The sequence below is a fragment of the Carettochelys insculpta genome, chromosome 6, assembly GCF_033958435.1.
Source record: "Carettochelys insculpta isolate YL-2023 chromosome 6, ASM3395843v1, whole genome shotgun sequence".
NCBI classification, from domain to species: Eukaryota; Metazoa; Chordata; order Testudines; family Carettochelyidae; genus Carettochelys; species Carettochelys insculpta.
The window spans coordinates 107,205,752-107,228,474 of NC_134142.1; the positions used below are offsets into that span (position 1 = coordinate 107,205,752).

Genomic DNA, 22,723 nt, shown 5'->3' on the forward strand with positions numbered 1-22,723 from the left:
CAGAATAAAATTCACAGGCACAAAATCATCTCTCACTCTTTTAGACTGTTTTGTAACAGGGCCATTTGGCTGAAAGTGTTTAAATCCCTGCACATTGCTTTAAGAATAAACAATAGGAACGGAAAATGAATTTTTCCATGTTAATTTTCAGAAGAAACACAAAGGGTACAATGAAATGCAGAAAAATCACTAACAAACACATTTAAAGGTGTATGCATGCACTGAGCTCAGATTAAAAATCTAACCATGCCTTCATTTCTCATGTTAAAAAGCAGCTGCCTATTTCAACGTTTCAATCTCTCAATGAAGACTGAATTTATGGCATACTCCAGAGGAGCTTAGCATAAAAGATAACATTAAAACGTGTACCTATTATGATTTTCTAACAGCAAACCCATGAACATGAGTTTGTCTTAAAATACTCTGTAGTTTGAAGCTTTCTATCAATAAGGATGGACAAACCTAGCAAACAGCCAAAAGTAAATGGATATACCCCATGTGAGATTTTAAACTTAATTCTGAACAACACTGTAGACTGGTTTTCTGTCAGAATATAACCTTCGGTGCTTTGAGCACTGAGACAGGAGGAAAGAATCAATGAGCAATAGAAATCACATCCAAGACAAATGTAGCTTTATTTTTTATACCTTAAATTACACAGAGATCTTTCCTTAAAACCTTTAGGATTCTGTACTTTTAAATTTCCTATATCTGATTACATAGTAGAGTCTCATCTCTCTGAAATGTAAATCCAAATGTAACATTTCAATTATGCACAAATATGTTCCCAATTGAAAAATCTTTCCTTATAGGTAGGTACAAAGCAATCCTTAAAATACTACAGTCGCAAACTCCTAATCTCCTTTCCAATATGCAGTTGTCTCCATTGTCTTCATGCAGACTAGTGTCTCTTACACATGTCCTTATGATTTAACATGGAAAATTCACACATACAAATCTTGTTACACTTGATTTTACTCAAATATTATTTCCATTAATACTACTAAAATCTTTTCAATAAATATCTCTAGCCGCAATTAATCATCACATTAATATCAAAACTAAATATTAGTAATAGTACTTCAGCATGAAAATTATATTTTACCTTAAATTTCAATTAAAGTGCCCCACAGCTTTCATATTCAGCCGTCTATCCTTTTTGTTTCTCCCTTGATCTTTAAAATTCTTCTTTTAAAATTATAATCCTTTCCTGGCTACTAGTCATTTTTCTTGAAGACAACTAAACCTATGTGGGTTACAGAGAGGATCCATCAGATACATCATGACATTGCTCGTCCCACTGTCTACACATTGGTCTGATTGGTCCATTCCCAAATGTAGCTGTTTCTAAAATCTCCAGAGCACTGAACAACAAAGTAACTGTTTGTGAATTTCTGTATACTCTTCTTGAAGTTTCTCCATCTGCTTTGTTCTATCAGCTGCTGTTTTTTTTTTCCCCCTGGTTATGGCATCCAATTCCACAATATCCCTTTGGAGCAATCTCTGGTCCACACCTCTCCTTCCAGTTTCTTCAGATTTCACTTTCTGGTTCATCTCCTTTTGTGAAGAGGAGACTGTTTTCTCTAGTGATCTCATTTTTCAGGGGTTTGCTTCCCATCTTCCATATTTCTTCACTTCTTCTAGTGGCTAATCTCATTGAAGACAGATACACCCAAGCTTCTTTGCTTCAAAAATTAGCTGTTGCATACTGAATTCATTATCTTTCCTCCAGATAATGGAGAAGTTCCGTATTGCTCAGACTCAATCTTCCTGCTCACTACTGCAGCCAGTTTCTTATAAAGTTAAAATTAACAGTCCAACATAACATTCACTATGTTCACAGCTCCTCTCTCAAGAGTGTCTCCTCTTCTCTCTAGGAACGCACAGCTGAGCATACATAAAAGAAGACTGGATAACTAACCACCAAAATATGGTGTCAGTGTACTGTATACCTGTCAGTTAATACTCTTTAATCGAGTCTTAACAATTGCAGGCATATACACACTTTTCACAAAAGTCTGTACAGCAGTGAGTTTTAAAAATTTTCACAGTTCAAATTGATATCTCTCAAGTATGTATCTGACAAAGCTTGTCAAATATTTGCTATATTTAGTTTTTCAAATCTGTTAAAGAAAGCACTTGAAAACAAACAAAAAAACTCAATAAAGCAATAATGATTGAGGCAATGAGCTTCTTACAGGATTACTGGCCATCTGCAAGATGTGCTGAGACACACTTTAACCCTTGATCTGAGAGGTTAATCTCCAAAAAGCACCCTGCATTCACATCACTGCTACTATATTTTTTTAGTATTCTTCTCATTAATAGTGCTTGTAAAATTTTACCACAAAAATACGACAAATGAGAAAAACAAAAGCATAACTATATACAATTGTTTGGATTTGAATACAGTGCAAGGCAAGAGTTCGTATGCTGCTTGCTCCTTCTTATCCACCCAAGCAAAACAATCAAAACCATTTAAAATCAATGCTAGAAAGCCCCCAGAAGGGACAGTGAAAATCAAAGGAACAAGATCCAGTGCCCTCGGGATATAAAAATAAGCAATAGCCCTTCATAAGCTACCAAGCTGCTCGCGCATATAGAGGAAGAGATACAATAGTTGCTTATTTATATAACATTAAAAAGGATTAAGTCTTCCCATAGAATGTGAATATATAGCTTGAAGTTTATACAATATTCACTCAGAAGCTGCTACAATTAGAAGAAGATGAAAACCACTGGGTCTGGGATGTTATCTTTCTAACCGAAGGGAATAAATGTAAGATACTGAATTAATGCTAGTAACCAGGATTAGATGAGTGTTTTTGTTCGGAGAGTTTGAGGGAGATTGTCCAAGATTTCCTTTATACCATGCAGAATTGATGAACATATGAATGAACAATGTTAATTAATTAATAACAGGTAAGTGTTCCAGATTGCAGAAATCACCCTAATTAGAAATACAGTTGTTTGAAAGAGAAGGTATTAATATAAGATTTTGTTATTCAGTCATCTTACAGCAGGCCCATTGCTCAGTTATAAGGAAAAAAGATCCAGCTTCAAACAGGAAATGTAAAATGTCAGTAGGTCTTAGTGTGTACTTTGCAATTAAAAAAAGAAACAAAATGCAAAAACCTCAAACTAAAAACAATACGTCAGGAAGCAACAACTATACTTTCCATAGTTTTCTCTCATTTGAGTAACAAAGATGAGATGTTAACTGGACTACCTTGTGTATTTGCAAACAAACGTATGTGAACAATGACTACCTAGAAACAGGGCATTTTCTAAAAATTACTAGATGAGGTTAAGTGCCTGAAGTTCTCTCTCAGGGTCTACTCTTTCCAGCTGGTTTCTTGAAATATTACCATCTTCCCAGCAAAAATGGGGGGGGAGGGAGATTTTTGTCACAGAGAAAGCATTTTTAGTTACAACTCTCCTTTGAAAAGCAGCCACTCTCAATTTATTATATGGAAAGAGCAATGCTAATTGTATATTCCAGGAGTCTAAGAATATGTAGCAGTGCTGTAATATTAAGTTACCATTCAAGTCACACTGGGTATCAAACATTAGGCATTTACTTTTACTATTTATCTGGGACAAAAACTTCCAGAAGTTTCTCTCCCGATTATCTTATTTGGCTTTAGCAGATGACCACTTTTCAGCAGGGCCAAGAGCCACTTCAGGCCCTGGGGCAAGGTGGGAATGGGGCCTGCCCCTGCACCCCCAGAAAGGACAAGGGTGAAAAGGGTGGAGCCTAGTGCAGTCAGCCATTAGCTCCGCTCAGACAGTGGCAAGGCCTGCACCCTCATCACAGCTGCATGCTGCAGCGCTCCAGGGGCACTTCAAAGGGGCCTGGAGCTCTGAGTCCCTTTGAAACTCTGGGACTTGGGACAACCACCTCCTCCTCCCACCCCCGAATCTCTCAGCAGCCCTGCCATTTTTGCTCTATTCACACATTGAGAGAGAGAAAATAAGCTAACTGTAAGAAGATTCTACATAAATTATGTATTTAACTTCTATTGTACAGTAAACGCTTGTATATCTGGCAGGCCTGGGACTGGTAGGTTACTGGATATTCAAACATTCTGGATAATAGAGAAGTATACCTAGCAATATATAACACAAACAAAAAAACTAAATTAATTTGCCCACCACTGAACCAACTAAATTTAGTTGTGTGGAGGATTTTTTTGTTTAAGCGGCAGCAACCTCTGGAGCTGCTGAGCAGTCAGCTGTGGCAGGGAGCCCTGGAAGAGAAAGGTGGCTGGGCAGGGAGCTGCCCCATCTGGCAGAAGTCTATGTCAGCAGTAGAGCTGGGGGGATGGGCGGCTGAGCCTGCCCCTGTTGGAGCCAAGCAGCTGTGCCAAGGAGGCAGCGGCAGGGAAAGGTGGCGGCCGTGGTGGAACTGAGCATGCGGAGGTGAGTTATTCCTGCAGATGAGGGGGAAGTTGGGGCTCAGAGGGGTTAACCCTGGAGGTGGCGGGGCACATTTGTGGGATAAGGGGTAAAGCCTGGGAATAGGGTACAGGTTTGGGGGCTGAGGCAAATAAAGCCTGGAGATGTGGGTAACAACTTTCTAACTGGTACAAATCACTGTGTGCACACTGTTCTTAAAACAGGGGTGATAAAAAGCGTGGCTTGACTTTATTAAGAATGGCCTCGAATTCACATGCACTGCGGCTCTTGAAGGATTAATATTGTAACTGAATTTGAAAAAAATGGCACTTCTTGCTATTGTGGTTGCAGACCCCTGGCCTAACTAATTTGGACAAAAAAAAGTAGGTGGCTAGCTACAGCCTGACTGCAGCTACTAACTCACAGGTTTCACCTGATACACACAATGCAAGAAACAATTATGGACTCCTTCAGATTCCTGGGTAACTACATTCATTAGATCAACACTGAGTTCCATAAACTTAACAAAAATAAGTTAGATATTATGTACAAATATTTTCTTTTGTAGCAAATTTGCATATGTGATGTAATAATCCTGATAATTAATTTAGGATGAATTATTATTAAACAATATAAATTGAGATTACCATAGAAAAGTCATTACTTGGTACGTGTAACCTGTAATTTAAAGTTACTAAGCAAATATTTTCACAAGGGATTCAATACTAGCAAGTGTGACAGAAAAATGTAAGCCATTATGTAAATCAACCCTCCGCTCAGATTTTCTTAAATGCTTTTTTCCCAATGCCACATTAAATGCATTAGCCTTTCAGAGGACTTAAAAAAAACAAAACCAACTATATTTTGCAGATCACACTTTCAGAGAAAATAGCTATTATATCCTGTGAGACTAATTCATTTACATATTTAAAAATAAAAAAGTAAAACTTCTCAAATTGTTGCAGCTAAGTGTTGCATGTATATAATGCAGAAAACTGTAGGCCCTCTTTAATATTCTTGATATCTCACTTTGATACTCCTGCATTGAAAAAGTAATCATTCTGCTCTCCATTAAAAATTACTTCAACTGTTATCTATCAAAGAATAAATGGCTTGCAATTTCTTATACTTTCTTATATTTAAATATTATGGGATACACTAAAACTTAATTGCAGAAACTGGAATCACTGTAGAAACCTGTCAAAACAAAAAAGTAATCATGTAGCACTTTAAAGACTAACAAAATAATTTATTAGGTTAGTCTTTAAAGTGCTACATGACTGCTTTTTTGTTTTGATAGAATACAGACTAACACAACTATCTCTCCGTTACTGCAGAAACCTGCGTGACCAGATGCTGGAACCTTTCATTTCAGGCTTTGAGTTATTGTCTCACAAAATGCTTTTGTGCATCAAAAAGGTAACAGTAAACTGAATTCTTGGTCAACTATATTCACTATGGCACATGATAGATGTCCTTGGCCTTACTGACTCCTTGCACATGTAAGGATAATTTCAATGTGGCTCCTTACAGAGCATGAACCCACAATATTTTCTGTCTGTTCCATAATTAGCTTGGCATTGGGAAGCTTTTATGGCACACAGACATTAAACCCTGGGCGCACTCAAACATTTAACCTTTATTATGGAGAGTTGGATTTCACAAGTGACCTTACAGCAACTTCAGATTTATAACAGAATCAGAAGGATAATGAATGGGACAAGACTGAAAAACCACTACTTTGAAGAAAATGATATTAAGCTCAATAACCAAAAAGCCTATTTAAATGTCAGAGTACAACAAAATATTGTGTACTTGATCCCTGATGACATACTGTATGTTATGCTTATAAGTGTGATCTAAAAGAGAATTTTAATAGTCTCTCTCTCCAAGGCACACCTCTAAAGCAACAAGAAACTAAAATTGTTTATGTAAAAAATTAACATTTACAGTATCGAAGAACGAACATCTGTTCATTACTCAGCCTGGTGAGGGGCTATCCTCTTGAGAGACTACCTCTATTCTCCTGCCATTTGGCAAAACTCTCCCCTTCAGCCTGTGAAAATGTGCTGAGCTGAGCGTTGCTTTGGATGATAGCCCAGACAAAAGGGGGAAAACAGGGTGATTTTAGCACAGAAGAGGAGGCTACACTCTCTTCCCTGGCAGCTGTGTTCCAAACAGAGCTGAAAGCTGACCTCTCCTTACAGAAAATAAGGGCTGCTGTAGCCAGTCCCAGTTCTTAAAACTTTCTTATCTGAGGAATGCAGGGAAATAGCCCTCTGAAATAAGTGACTCCTTTACAGGGAACGATTTCACCCAGGGGAGATGAAGGCAGGGTAGCAGGAGACAAGTTAATGATGTCCCAGAAGTATCTTCTTCAGAGGTTTGTCTTCTACCAGGACATCCTGTTTTCAGGACAGGTGGGAATCCAGCACACAAAAACACAGGCTGTCACAACATTTTTACTGGCCTGGAGCTTTTGAGGCAGTCAAAAATGATTAAAACATGTAATTCTTCCCAGAAGGTGGAAAATGCTCAAGGTAAGTATAAAGCAGCTAAAATGTCATGTCCCATAGTAAAGGAATCTTTGCTAAACATGACCATGGATACTGAAAGACTCTGCAGTAAGGTGATTCAAACTGCAAAGAAATATGTACTAGGAGAGAGAGATTATGCTACTTGCAACTCTGTCCTCTATAGAGGCAGATGCTAATGCCCTTATGTCAGCAAGATGGGTCCCTGCCCATCAGCAAGCTACCCAGGAACACATTTTCATATCAACTCTTCACCAGGCCTTGAGAAAAAACCCTGCTGTCAGACACTCATGGATCTTTGCATATCATCCTCAAGCAAAAGACTAGTGGAAAGATTTAATAAAACACTTAAAATGATGCTGAAAACATGTAGATCAGCAGTCACACGAATGGGCAAGTGTACACTGTATCTGTTTGCTTACAGACAAATTTCTGAAGCATTCAGTTTCTGCACTGCTCTTTGGAAAGATGTTGTGGAACTAAGTGAGGAATGAGTGGGAGCCTAAGACCTCTCCTGAAGGGAAAGCCTTGGAATATATGTTTCCCTTTAGGTAGGGAAAGGCTCATGGAACTTCTGGGTTTTGCATAAGAGACTCTAGTTAAAGCCTAGGACAGAGAGACTATCTGATATGACCACATGGCACAGGCCAGGTCATGTGAACTAGAGAAGGAAGTTGTGACACTCATTCCGATGTGGCAGAACAGAATGAATGAATAGGAAATTTCAGCCAAAAGGAACTTCTCAGAAAGCAGAGTCAGAGAAAACAACATTAAAATGAAGTGCATTTTCCCACCATAACTATAATGCAGTTAGTACAAGACAATGAAGTGCAAAAATCAAGCATAATTTGAAGGGCAACGTGAGCTAAAAACTTTTGAACACAGTCAAAAATGAAAGAGCATGATACTGATGGTTAAATATAAAAGCACCAACACCATATAGATATAAGTAAAACAAAGATGAAAAACTACTTTTTCTCTTATGACAAGTGCCAGGGCAATCTCTGTTCCCAGGGCTGGGAAAGCTAGGGGATTATTCCTTCCCTGCTTACCGCTTGAGAGGAGGTACATGTCAATGCAATGCACACACACCCTTTGCCATATATTGCAATGGGGAATTTCTCTGCCTTCCCATTTACATTTACTCTCATGTAGAAACAAAAATCAACACTGTTCATCCACTGCAGTGGCACTGGCAAGTAGAAAAAAAACTTGGTCATACCATTTGGTGGGATAATATAGCCTCTGAATTCCTCCTGCTCTGCACCAAGAAGAAACCGTGCATGCCTAAGGCATGATCCCTTTCTGAGCTCTCCTTAGACAGGCGCAGCAACACACTCTCCCCTATACTCAGGTTTGCAGCTAAATGCCAGAATCTAGCTAGAAGGGTTCGGTTACGGAGGGAATATTTAATCACTCTTGTATATCAGTATCTCCCAAACAAAGGCAAATGCAAACCAAATGCAAAACTGCAAATACATGTCAGCAAATTTCAAGTGACTATCTTTTAGCTTCAGCTCAAGACTAAACGTTTGGGAAATGAACACATCAAAAACCAGACACACTTGTTGAAACATCTACAGATCTTCATTAACATGAACAGAAAAGTCAGATTACTTTCCTGTGAGAAAACCAACAACAGCAACAACAGTTGCTAAAGAAAGTAGTCCGAGGAGTCAATATATTTGCACCATCTTACCTATGGGCCAGAACAAGAATTACAACAGAATTCTGTAAACTAAAACAGATGTTGCAGAAGATGTTTACAAGCACTCTCAGGCAAACTTGGGCAAATACACCTGCCAAGACTACGGTTTCTCCAAACTAATCTCTGTAATCCCAAGAATACCACCAAATGGAAGAATACAAAAGAAATCACAACATACATTCACCACTACCACTTAATAGCAAACAACATTTAAAATTAATACTATATATCTCAAGTACTACATTTTGACCAGAAGTTACAATATGTAGAACAGATAGTCAATCGCAGTGACTGCAAAATACTGTCTGCCTTAACAATACTATAACAGCCATATTCACTCACAAATGTGTGCTGCTCAGGATGAACAGTTTGTATTAAGAGCTACTGCCTTTTTTAAAAAGAGGCTAAGGATACATCTACACTACAGTGATATTTTGAAAGAAGTTCATCTACACAGCCCCTGCTCTTTTGAGAGAGCAGGACAGGAATCACAAAATCCAGCACCATGAGGAGTGCTCTTCCGAAAAAATGGCCTGCAGAGTGTCTACACACACTTTCTTTCAAGGGCAGGTTTCAAAAGCAGGCATTCTTCCTGATCCAGGAGCAGAAGAGGGCTTCCGGAAGAAGAGCCAGGTTATTTTGATTTCATATGCAAAGAGCGCATTTTGTGTGTAGATGCTCCACGTATTCTTTCGAAAAAGGGCTGGATTTTCCAAAAGAACTTGCTAGTGTAGACGCAGCCTAAGTGAGGTATTTAGCTTTGATGTGCTTTTAAACTTTTTGAAATACAAAGACTAAGTTAGAAACTTATGAAAGTATTTTTAGTATGTTTTAGTGCTGAGTAACATTTCAACAGACTTGAATTAACAGTCACAAAGATGCTTTACCTCAAAAAGGCATATGTAAATTGTCATCCTTCTAGCTCATGTGTTCATTAAAATACCACAAGATGACTATAAAATAAAGGTTACAACTTTATTTGTAAAACACAATCAAACTATACAAATTGAATGCACTAATAATCAACCTCACCTAACATCAAAAAGGTGTTCATGACTGTAGCCCTCACTAGAGTGTAGGTGTTCCTATCAGGAAACATTCTAGTACAGCTGTAGTGTACAAAGTGTACCTATGTCATATGTGCACAAAGTGCTTCTAAATCATAAGTGCTTACTAAGCTGAATCTTTCACAGTATGTGAGGAGTCAGCCCCAGTTCCTCCTAAGTCTACATATTTGACCCATATCGGGTGGGGGGGGGAGATATGGGGGGAACCTTGAAAGACTTTCAAGAACAGCCATTCATATTCAGCTAAACCTTTTCCAATGTCCCTATTGCAAGCTTCACCAAACTAGTTTATGGCTACATGCTGTCTTATGTTCTATTACCACTGCCTTCAAATATTACGAGTATGGTATTTTTCACTAAACTATGGCTTCCATATTCTGCCTCCAAAAAGTTGGTGAGGCTGGACATTTGAGTAACCAAGTCAGAATAAAACACTCCTCCACTCCCAATACCTCTCTCCTGCCTTGAGAAGTGTAGTTTTGCAGGCATTACCCTGCATAACCAATAACTGTCCAGATGAAGACTGATTAAAGGAAATGGGGAGAAGGGATATCTGGTAATGTTAAAACAGTTCCTTTCTCAAGTCCTGTCAAAAAGGGATTTCCAAATGCAAATTGCTGCAACAAGGAGCTACCAAAATACTGACAGGAGTATTCATTTAATAAAATAAAACTGGTTACTTGGAGTCCATTGACGAAAGCTACTTTAAATACAAAGTAATAAACATTATGTAACGGGTATCTTGACAATGGAAACTGTGATGAGATAATATTGAGATTTTTGAAATATTAATTTTTCTACAAAATTTAACTTCCATCTTAACTACATGAAATAATATATTTGCCAGTATATTTCACAATATTTTGATTTTTTGTTCTCAGTGCACCCAACAAAATTAATTATACTGCTGGTTGCCTATACACAAAAAATAAATTGTAAACTAGGCCCAAAGCTTCTTCCCTGCAACAGACATATAAATATACTGCAACAATTACTGGAAGGAAAATGCTGCAGTTTTCTACATGATCATTAAGTTAAAGAGACACTGACAAGCAGTTTCAGCAATTTCAAGGCAGAAAAAAACTCCTGAGTTTCAAGCAAATCAATCAGGTAGTTTCAAGTAAGAAAAAAATCCACAATGTGAGAAAATGTTAAACAAGGGCTCTGAAGAAGCAAAATACAAGCAAAAATGCCTCTTGCTGGTTTTGGAGCATCACACACTTTAGCCCAGGCTATGCTGAAAACAAAGATATTGGAACAAGCAAAAATTGTTAATTTTATGCTTTGTTAGAAAGAGGAAAACTGTTGGAAAGAAGAAAAAGGACAAAACGAGTAAGAAAAGGATCTTTTCAATCATCTTTTAAAAAACTCAAACTACTACATATTAAAAAATTCAGTTTTATAAAAAGAGTTAGGTAAAAATGACATTATAAGAGTCTATACCTTCTCAGTAACACCAAACATCTACAATAACTGTAAAATACCCCTCTGAGCTAAGTTTTTTGTGTGTTTTACTAACAGGCAATCAGAGGTATGGAGAAGTTAACTGACTTATTTGAACAATAAATCAGTGGTATAGCTGCAAATAGTTGTCTCAACTCTCAGGGCCCTGCTATGCTAGACAGACAGTCTACCTTCCCATTTTACATATCTTTAAAGTTGCAAATTGTGTCAACAAATGACATCCTCTGTCCACAGAGTTACTATAATGGTATCTATAACAATGAAATGCTTAAAAAATTAATTTAGCTAGTGTATTTAAAAAAATGGGCCAAAACTATTTGGCAGTGTCCCTTTACAGAAGTTACATGAATTAATCAAATTAAGCTCAAAATAAAGTGTTAAATAGACCTTGCAGAACAACAAAGCTTAGTATCTGGGAATAACATTTCATTTCAATAGCAGAATAGCCACACGTGCCAGAAACACTATTACCAAACTGTGAAATGTATCAAGCAACCAGTACAGCTTCCCTCACATGACAAGTGGCAATTCCAAACACTTCCAAAGTATCCCCATACCATTGTGAATCTTCCTATGGTTTATTCCCTATCCCGATAAGGTTCCTACTTGTCAAAAACACAGCCAGTAATGTCAAACTTCCTCCAAAGTCAAATTAAAGTCTCCAAAACACTCAGTAAATCCAGGTTGAAGACATCAGTACCACTTTGAGATAAGAGGACACCATCTAGATGGAATAAGCCTGGAGACTCTGGTACAAGAGAATCGTGGCTGATCACATATCCTCCAATAGACTTCATGAACTTGCCAATTGCCCTATTGACCCTTCTTCTGCTCCTCTCCAAGCATTTATAGGACTCTTCTTGATTCCATGCCTTTCGGGGTACAATGTCTGACCAGACCAGAATGACATTTTTGAATGTTTCATGGATAAATTTTAAATCTTTCCTCGTTCGGATTAGAATATCCACAAGTTTTGTTTTCCCTAGATCATTTCCTCCTAGGTGTATCACCAGCACATCAGGATCTGGCAGAAGCTTTCGTGTATTCAAGAGAGTGGGTATTAACTGATCCCACATCATGCCGCTCTTTCCTATCCAGTGCAATTTGGCATCCTCCACTCGAATGCCCAGCTGTGGGCCAAAGCTTCTTGAGAGTGCCCGTTTTTCAGCCCAGAAAACATACGAATGACCACAAATCCATACCTGCTTCGGCTTTCTTCTGGCATCTGCTATTAAAAGAACATAAATAAATATTAATGTTTCAGTCTGGTCTCCACCTTTATAAACTGTGTGTGGTCTAACAGATCCTCAGCTCCCTTTAAATGTGGTACACTCTGCCATACTCCATACTTTGGAAAAATGAAGGCCACAATTGAGGCAGATGCATAAATCCTAATTGTTTCATACTCAAATATAATCTGCGAGACCGAAGTCTTCTTCCAATATCTGTGTGGATAAATATGTTCCCTCCATATGCATCAAGAAAAATTTACCTTCCTCAAGACGTCTTTGCTGGTAATTAGTGTCTGTAGTGGACATAAAATCTATAAAAGGCAATCCAGGTTCATGTCCCTTTGGAATGGTTCCACAATGGCAAATATACATTCATTGTCTCCTATAGGGATGAAGGTCCTGAAATACACTAGGTCTTGCCAGAGCTTGAGAATTTGCAGACTTCACAACCCGAGGCCACCCTTCAACCCCAAACCATCAAAATAAATGCTAGCTTCATTGTTATTTTGGGAACACTTTTGAAAACCTCCCCCACAACTAACAGAGGGCCCAAAACACTCAGTGCAAGAAGACCACTCCTATCAGACAGCAGTCTTTTTTATGCAGTTCTCTTGCTAATCTACAAGACTAATATCAAGTACTGGATGTCACTCAACTTTTCGAAGAACAGTTGTGCAGGCGGCTGTAGAAGTACAAAAATATAAAGCATAGAAGCCAACCTCCATGGTGCTGCTGCTCAATAAGTTAAGTGCAAGAAAAGATCAAAGAGCCCATACATTAAATCCTTGCCACCTTGTGTACGTCTGCCCCAACTCCATCTCTCTCTCCATTCGTTTGGTGGGTGGACTGCATTACCTTCAGTTGCCACATTATCATCCCATAGTTTCTGAGTCTACGGTTAACCAAAAGTGGGTGCTTTTGGTGCTGCCAGTACAGTCTGGCATTTAAAGCAGCAATTGTTAGAGCCACTTCAGAAGCCAGTGATACTGCACCAAGGATGTAGACCGACACATGGTGCCTTCAGAAAGAGATACAGTTTAAGCCATCCACTTAAATGAAACACATCCCTGCAGAACAGCACTACTATTCCCAGAAATGTAGACGTCTAAACCACCACAGTCTTTCACCATGACTCTCAGATCCCCAAAAACAGTGAGGAGCACACAACAGATGTTACAGTGCAAACAAATATATATCGCATGTTGCAAGAAGATAATCAATTGCTTACAATTTACATTTCCTTCAGATACCTCATTCAAACTGGCTTCAAGATAAATTTTGTTTGCCCAACACACATTTATCATACTTAAGATATATTAAAAGACACAGGATTTCTTTTTAAAAAGGAGTACATACACACTTAAAACTTGTTTGTTTGTGGTTTCTTGTTTTTATTTATAGTACTTGTGTTGCAGGAAAAAAAGGCTGTAAACACATGATAAGTGATTGCAACTTCACGCACGATGTTTGGAAGGGACCAATATTGAACAACAGTTATAGCTCCATATCTCCAAGTACTAGATGCTCCTCTCATCAAATTAAATTAATTCAATAGATTATTAAGGATAACATTTTTAAAAAAAACAAACAGAGCCCTACACGTGCAATAAAAAAATGCAAACATTTTATTAAATGGGGAAAGAAAAACATAGGGTGGCAAAGTTCTTCAGAAAGTTCACAAAATCAGAGACTATAGATAGAAGAAAGACAATTTATCAAATTCCTGACCGGAGGAAGCAGGACAACCAATATTTTTCAATACATGTTAAATAGCATCTCTGCTTCAAAATTAAAATTTCAACTACAATAGAAGAATGATGCATTATTTTTTTGTCTACGTACGTCTGGAAATTTTACTTTCTCTAGAACTCAGAAATAGAGAGATACGTCAAAGTTACTCACCAACAGTAGTCACAGGAGGCTGAGAAGGGTAATGCTGACCACTTGTTGTTGCTGGAAATGAACCACCCGGTGGATAAGGATAGCCCTGATAGCCACTTGGTAAAAGAAAGTTTTATTAACTTTATGCAAGAATTTGAAGAACTACAGCTACATACATCAATTAAGTCTTCAGTATTAAACTTTTGATTCCAAACCTGTAAAAAAGTTAAACTAAGAGAAAGAGCAAGTTTCCTTTTCAAATATAATAAGCCACTTTAACAAGTAAAGGTAATAAACTATTTCAAACTACCAGCCAGTAGGGACTTCACCTCTTCATCACTAGATATATTACTGGTATAACAAAGATATCTTTACAATTTCTCGTATAATTTAAAATTATATAATTGTTTAATATCTCTGACAAGTTAATTGCCAAGCAAATGTCCTGAATGTTTACACTAAATTTAAACTGGTGTTTTATTTGGCACAACAATAGTAATTAATTGTTGAACAGCTGTTGTGCTCACTTTTTATCTTGTGGGAGTTTTTTCTTTGCGTAAAAAGCTAGCATCAAAAGTTTATTTGCCATCATGTAATAAAAATAGCATATATAAGAAGTTTAAAAAGTCACTACAGTAGCATTAAGAACTTTTGTGGAAGAAGAGGGAAAGATAAATACACAGACATTAACAAATTCATCTTCAAAGTAGTTGTCAGTTTGGGTGGATGACATTTACTCTGTCTTCATATATCCTCAAAATGGACACTATCATCATGAGAAATGTAAATGTTAAGCACTGTCAGATAAAGTTACTGTACTGATCTATTAGTTGTGGTAAATAATATTTTTAATGTTATTAATGACTCATTTTGATTTTATATGGTTTGTGAAGATTGGAGGAGAAGGGAAAGAGAACAAAGAGCACTCCACGTTTCAACAGAAGAGAGTTTTGCATAAAAGTGATTTCTTACTTGAGCAATCAATTGCATGAATTGATATTGGGCAATACTTTAAGCCTCATAAAAACAGATCTTTCATACAACAAGAGAAGAAATAATCCAGCAAAGGAAATACTGCAGTAAGCATATTTTTCCAACCAAATGCAACAATTGTATTTTGGAATCAATTTCCACTCCAGGGCTTACCTGTATTCAAACTTTCCCTCAGCTATTGGTGAGGAACCGACTTCTCAACAAATCACTACCACAACAATTTTAAAGTCAGTTCAAGGTCTTAATCACCAACAAAAGAAGATTTAAATGGGGAATGATATTCTTAGAAGCAACACCATCCTATCATACCATCGGTGACTGCACTGGAAAATATAACTTACCTTGGGTTAGGAGGGTGTCCTGGTGGATAGGGAGAGATTCCACTTGTCATGCCAGGCATGTAGGATGCTAAACAAAGAAATAAGTATGTACAATTTTACTTTTAAAAGATTGTTACTGCATGATTCAGCCAGAAACACAGCACAATGGCGGAATCAAATATCAGTAGTAACAACAACAAACAGTGATTAGATTTTTTTCATGTTGATATTCAACATTTATAGATCACATCAGCTTAAAAATGGACAAAAGGCAAAAATGTTATGCAAGTTCATTTTTAAACAAAAGATGGCCAGGTTATCTCGTGCCAATGCAACTGGCTGCTGGGAGGCAGCAGAGGCTGGGAGGACTAAAAATGCAGTCTCACACTTCTTTGGCTTCGTCCTTTAGTTCACATTCAAAACTGTGGTGGCAGAATCTAGAGGGAGTAAAATGAAGAACAACCTTTCTTTCCATCATTTAGTCATAATTTGATTTCAAACTAATAGGGAAATACACATGGTTTTGCTTTATTTTGCTTATCCAGAATGCCACCACTTCAAATTAGGATATATATGAATGTAAGTACATTCTTACACCATATTCATTTTAAAAAAATCTCTAACTCATTTCTATAAGTCTACTTATAATAAGAACTATTATAGGGATGATAAACAATTTGTGCATTCAGATGCTCTCCAGACAAGCTCCCTCTAGTAATCATATTCATATTAGGCATTAAGAGATCTGGATACCCTTTTCTCTTTAAATTAGGGATGATCCTGCACAACTGTTATTTTAATTCTGCAAACACCTCTTCAATACAATTTGAACTGCTCTAATGTAGAACACTCATCTGGCAACATATGTAAACCAGATTGATTATAGTTAGCTGGACGACCATTTATCATGGGCATGGTTAAGTTTTGCATACTCCTATAAAGTTGGTTTACAGTCCTGACTCTCAGTGTTCTGTTTAGCTTCTAAGAGCCCAGTAAGCAGTGGAAGCGTAGGTAATGCTGCAAGACAATATTGACCTCCCGTGGTTCTGCAAATTCTATCATTCGGCATCAAGTTAGGTCCTGAGGGTGCTAGACTAGAGGGGTTCAACCTGTAAGGATGTAGCATGTGAACAGCTATATTTCTTGGGACAATATATTTGAATATCTGAAATGTGAAAAATACTGTAACATTCCTACTAGGTATAACATACTAGAACAGTTAGGGGCATCCTAGGTTAGTGTGTGGGCTACATGTGTGGCCTGCCATCTCAGAGGCCTTTAAGACTGTCCTAACCATGTCAGTATCCCAGGATAAAGTAGTTCTGCTAAGCGTGCTTGGATACAGATTAGATGTAGAGGGAGTGCACGGCTCTCACAATGTTGGGTGCAATCAGCACACACCTTACTTCACGTGCCCTTGCTTCAAGTGCATGTCACTTTTGTAATACCAATAGGAAAAAAAAAACTACGTGGATGAAACCTACCAGAATCTGGCAACCCTATGCTTGAGCAACGGTAAACAAAATGTCTCATGGGCCACACAGAGAACCCAATGGCCTGCATACGGCCCTTAGGCCACAGGTTGCTCACCACTGTAGCAGATGCAAAGGAATTTGAAACATCAACCAACATAAACATTACTTCCTAAAGGTATCTTTCCAATAGGAGAAGAAATACATTCCAGAATCTCTTTCCCACTTATCTGCTGCATGTTTTAGAGCACAGTTTACCAAACTGGGGCGGGGGGTGAAGAAATTCCTGGGGGAAAGGGGGGCGCAAGGCAACCCAGCTTCTCATCATTCCCCCCACCTCAAGGAAGAGTCAGCCTTTGCTTCCATCTCTCAGGCCCTGCCATTTTACGTGGATCACCCAACGCAGCTGCCATAATAAGCAGGCAGCCGGCAAAGACCCACGTGGAGCTAGTGCCTTCTGCAAAGGTGAGTGTGGGTTTGTGGGGAAGGAGGATGGGGACAGATGGGGGTAGGGGTGCCTGGCTAGAGTGAGGTGGATGAGATGAGAGCCGGGGAGGGGGCAGGGGTATGCCTGGTGGTACCTGGGTTTGTGGGAGGGAAAGGGCTCTGGCAGGCAACTCGCTGGACTTGTGGGGCTCAGGCAGCCGGCTGGCTTGCGGGACTCATGGAGCTTGGGTGGCTGGCCCCAGCATTGCAGGGCTCCAGTAGCTCAGGCTGGCAGCTGGCCCTGGCAGCGTGTGGCTTGGTTGGGCAGCTCGGGTGGCTGGCCCGCACCTGGGGTGGGTGGCTTGTCTTGGCAGCACAAGGCTTGGGCGGCTCGTGGGTGGGCAGGTGGGTGACAAGTCCCAGTGGTGAGGGGCTTGGGCAGGCAGCTCTGGCAGTGCAGGTCTTGAGGGTGCTGGTGTGGGCAGCTGGGGCTGTATCAGGCACCCACACGGGGCAAAGAAAAACTATTTGTGCTTATTTTTAATTTTAAATAACATTTTTATATCAAGTTTGTGCTTATTTTAAATTATGAATTTAATTTTTTTTAAAGGAGAGGGTTGGATAATGGTAAAGGAGAGGTAGGGGGCATGAGGGTTTCTCAAAAATCAAAAGAGGAGCATGATACCAAAAAGTTAAAAAAATAGAAAATAAGCCCAGTTTAACACGTGCAGTTAAACTGCTGTCTGAGGGCAGGTCTACACTAATGCGAAAGGCTGAATTAAGGTACACAACTCCAGCTGCGTTAATCACACAACTGGGGTCAATACACCTTAATTTGGGCTTTTGCACCGTCTCCACTGTCAGAGGTCAACAGGATCATTTGCTCCCTTCAACTTCTCTAAGGCTGTGGCTACACATTAGTTGCTACTTGTATCCCAGATGTATTCCGAAATAGCAACTCTGCAGCTAAATATCATGCTTGACATAGCAGCAGTATTCCAGTTCTGGTACCCTCATAGCACAACGGGTAGTGGAAACTTCAAAATGGACAGCACTAAGTTTGAAATAAGTTCACTTGAAATAAATTACGCAATTTTCATTGTGCCAATTGCATAAAAGTTATTTCACATTATGGCTACAGTATAGGGGCAGGAGTACCAGCGCTGGTGCCCCATAAGTTCGATCCCTACCACATGCACTAAATCAAACTCCAGAAGATTGATGTGTCAGCATCAATCTTCCTGGAAGTGTAGAGGTAGCCTCAGAGAATTAAAGAAGTGTGTTTTTCTCTTGGCCAGACAGAAATCCATGGTTGCTTTACCCATTATAGTTGTCTGCACAGAATTTAACAAATTTGTATTAATGAATATCATACCCAACAATGGTGGACCAAAGTAAGACGAAGTTACACATATATTTGGTTTTTTTAAGTAGAGATTTTCAAAGCAAACTAAAGCATTTAGACAGTCAATAAATGGCTCTGAAAACAATCACATTGTCTTCGTCACTTGTCTAGTTTTACTAATGTTAGGCAATTTACAAGCAGAAAGCAATTTTCTTCTTCATAAAACTGATCTGTTGCCTAATCCCAAGTTTCTAACAAAATGGTGTTTAATTAGATTATAGTTTCAAAAGTTAATTTATTCAAAGATTTCCGTAAAAGAAATTTTTATCCAAACACATTCAAGGCAGCATATTGGCCACGCCTGATGTTTTAATGTCAGAATTTGCATCCTGCATATATTTCAGAATCTCTTGCCTGCAGACAGAATACTAAAAAACAACTGCAGTATAACAAAAACACAAATCAAATTTCCAACCATTTCAATATCATTTCAACTAGAAATTTATGAATGTTTCAGCAGAACTTTTTTGAACACCGAGAACCTTTGGAGACATTGCACTTCTAAAAAAGCCAAGATTAGAAATGCATTGCTGACCCCAATGTTTTGAAAATATTTAATTTTCAAAACTCAGGTCCTTACACAGCACTTCTTAAATAATGTGTCCAGTCTTTTAGGAAGTTTTACGAAGATTCTCAGAGTCGCCTCGTGAGACAAACTGGCTGGCCCAGTGAAATGGATTATAACAACGTGACTGTTAATGGCATATAAACCTGAAAAATATCTTATTAATTTATTATAGTTTATAATTTATTATAGTAGCCTGAGGTGGTATTTGTTATGTGCAGGTTCAAAGTTTTCAGCAAAATTAGTCTTTCAAGTTGTCAATTGCCACTTTAAGCACAATAGAAGTCATACTCTTCAATAAATTCTCTCTTGCACTGACACCTACCGTTAGAAATTAAGAGTTCAAGACCTTTACAGAGTTTCTGAACAGTCTTACTACAGTGCTGCCAAATGACCTATGAGAAATCCAGTCTCAAAGCTTAAAAAAACTTTTGCAGATGGAAGGATGGGATGGGATGGGATGGGATAATTAGTAATTTGTGCCATCCTGAGAACAAGTTCTGAATGTCTTAACAGATCTAGCATTGCCCAATTTAAGGCATGGAGAAAAAAGTAAACATACTGTCTTTCTTCTGATCATCTCTAAAGTACCTTTATTGAAGTTTTGTATTTGCGCAAAACTGAATGCGTTACATTTTGCATTTTAGGAGTATTTTTGCCATTGGTCTAGTCTTATCAAGCTAGACACTATGGATACAACAAAATATTAAAATTATGCTCTTGAAACAACATACTTGAAACAACATTCACTTATTTAGACTCGAGAATGCAACTTCAGCTTAGCTAAATTTTCTATTGTCAAGTTATGCTTAAGAGAAACCTTCTCTTTAACTGCATTGGGGAAAGTCCTAATGAAGCTAAATTATAAACTCAGACTTGTATTGTTGCCAAGTCTTGAAACTGATAAAAAATCCAGAGCAATACAGTCGGAAAGGAATATGGGTAAATAAAGTAGGAGAAATGTCAGTTAATTCATCTAATTTTATGAATTGCTTTCCAGCTACTTGAGTCAGTTTGGGAACAATCACATCCACAGTAGACAAACTGCCAAGGAACTCAGGACTCACCCTCTAATGCAGTATTTTCTGAGAGTCTTCTAATCCTAGTGGTGCTACTATAACTTTTCACTTCAAGCTGTGGGAGCTCACTTACACTTTCCACAGTCCTTCATTAAAATGATGTCAAAATGGGATGATTTACGATATGACTGGGGACTTCAGAAGTGCAAACACGCTACATGGGCATAACTCCCACTGAAGAAAAACAAAACAAAAAGCAGTCAAGTAGCACTTTAAAGACTAGCAAAATAGTTTATTAGGTGAGCTTTCGTGGGACAGACCCACTTCTTCAGACCATAGCCAGACCAGAACAGACTCAACATTTAAGACACAGAGAACCAAAAAGAGTAAGCAAGGAGGACAAATCAGAAAAAGATAATCAAGGTGAGCAAATCAGAGAGTGGAGGGGTGGGGGGGAAGGCCAAGAATTAGATTGAGCCAAGTATGCAGACGAGCCCCTATAGTGACTCAGAAAGTTCCCATCACAATTTAAACCATGTGTTAATGTGCCGAATTTGAATATAAAAGTCAGCTTGTCCACTTCTCTTTCCAAAACGGTGAGACAATTCCTCTTCAGTAACACACATACCTTTAGGTCATTGACAGAATGCCCCATTCCATTAAAATGTTGACTGACTGGTTTGTGGATCTGGAGTGTTTTGATGTCTGTTTTGTGTCCGTTGACCCTTTGTCTAAGGGAGTTAGAAGTCTGTCCAATATACAAAGCATCTGGGCATTGTTGGCACATGATGGCATATATGATGTTAGTAGAGGAGCATGAGAAAGTGCCCATGATTCTGTGAGTAACCTGGTTAGGTCCAGTGATGGTATTTCCAGAGAAGATATGTGGACAAAGCTGGCAGCGGGCTTTGTTGCAGGGAAAGGTTCCAGGACTGGTGTTCCTGGGGTATAGACTGTGGCTGTTAGTGAAGATCCTCATGAGGTTGGGAGGTTGTCTGTAGGAGAGAACAGGCATGTCACTCAGGGCCTTCTGGAGTGTAGCATCCTGATTAAGGATCGGTTGTAGGTCTTTAATAATTCGTTGCAGTGGTCTGAGTTGGGGGCTGTAGGTGATGACCAGAGGTGTTCTGTTCTTGGCTTTTTTGGGCCAATCTTGGAGTAGCTGGTCTCTGGGTATTCGTCTGGCCCTTTCAATTTGTTTTTTTTTTTACTTCTCCTGGTGGGTAATTCAGGTTTATGAATATTAGGTAAAGTTATTGTAGTTTTTGGTCTCTGTCAGTTGGATCAGAGCAAATGCGATTGTACCTAAGAGTTTGACTGTAAACAATGGATCTAGTCACGAGTGCAGGATGGAAACTAGAAGGGTGTAGATAAGTATAGCGATCAGTAGGTTTTTGGTACAGGGTGGTACTGATCAGGCCATCCTTGATTAGTACTGTAGTGTCCAGGAAATGTATCTCTTGCATGTTGTAATCGAGGCGTAAGTTGATGGTGGGGTGTAGATTGTTAAAGTCTCTGTGGAATTCTTCTAGAGCCTCTGTACCATGGGTCCAAATCATAAAGATGTCATCAATGTATCTTAAGTAGAGGAGTGGTAATAGGGGACGAGAGCTGAGGAATCATTGTTCCAGGTCAGCCATAAATATATTAGCATATTGTGGGGCCATGTGGGTGCCCATAGCAGTTCCACTAATCTGGAGGTATAAACTGTCCCCAAAACAGAAATGATTGTGTGTGAGAACAAAGTTACAGAAGTCAGACGCCAGATTGGCTGTGGTGGCGTCAGGGATGGTGTTCCTGATTGCTTGTAATCCGTTGTTACGTGGAATATTAGTGTACAGAGCCTCTACATCCATTGTGGCAAGGATGGCGTTGGGTCAATGGGCACAAAACAGACATCAAAACACTCCAGATCCACAAACCAGTTAGTCAACATTTTAATGGAATGGGGCATTCTGTCAGTGACCTAAAGATATGTGTGTTACTGAAGAGGAATTGTCGCACCGTTTTGGAAAGAGAAGTGGACAAGCTAACTTTTATATTCAAATTCGGCACATTAACACATGGTTTAAATTGTGATGGGAACTTTGAGTCACTATAGGGGCTCGTCTGCATACTTGGCTCAATCTAATTCTTGGCCTTCCCCCCCACCCCTCCACTCTCTGATTTGCTCACCTTGATTATCTTTTTCTGATTTGTCCTCCTTGCTTACTCTTTTTGGTTCTCTGTGTCTTAAATA

At 38.7% G+C, this 22,723-nt stretch overlaps 2 protein-coding genes and 1 long non-coding RNA gene across 5 annotated transcripts in view; 1 reads left to right on the plus strand and 2 right to left on the minus strand.

Moving 5' to 3' along the window:
• The window catches only part of TSG101 (tumor susceptibility 101), a 55,727-nt gene that overhangs the window by 4,795 nt on the left and 28,209 nt on the right, over positions 1-22,723 (minus strand). For all 3 annotated transcript variants that reach the window (XM_074997775.1, XM_074997777.1, XM_074997776.1), the window contains exons 6-7: positions 15,619-15,685; positions 14,306-14,400 (exon numbers count right to left, since the gene is read on the minus strand). In XM_074997775.1, the coding sequence (XP_074853876.1) occupies positions 14,306-14,400; positions 15,619-15,685 (162 nt within the window). The remainder of the gene's footprint in view (positions 1-14,305; positions 14,401-15,618; positions 15,686-22,723) is intronic.
• The window catches only part of LOC142014738 (uncharacterized), a 29,738-nt gene continuing 7,020 nt past the window's right edge, over positions 6-22,723 (plus strand). The window contains exons 1-3 of the long non-coding RNA XR_012646035.1: positions 6-4,422; positions 5,736-5,817; positions 17,443-17,534. This is a non-coding gene — a long non-coding RNA (uncharacterized LOC142014738). The remainder of the gene's footprint in view (positions 4,423-5,735; positions 5,818-17,442; positions 17,535-22,723) is intronic.
• On the minus strand, positions 5,693-14,261 carry LOC142014737 (uncharacterized). The gene is made up of 2 exons (XM_074997780.1): positions 12,664-14,261; positions 5,693-12,399 (listed from the first exon to the last, which is right to left on the minus strand). The coding sequence occupies exons 1-2, from the start codon at positions 12,773-12,775 to the stop codon at positions 11,819-11,821; spliced, it is 693 nt and encodes a 230-aa protein (XP_074853881.1). The 5' UTR covers positions 12,776-14,261; the 3' UTR covers positions 5,693-11,818.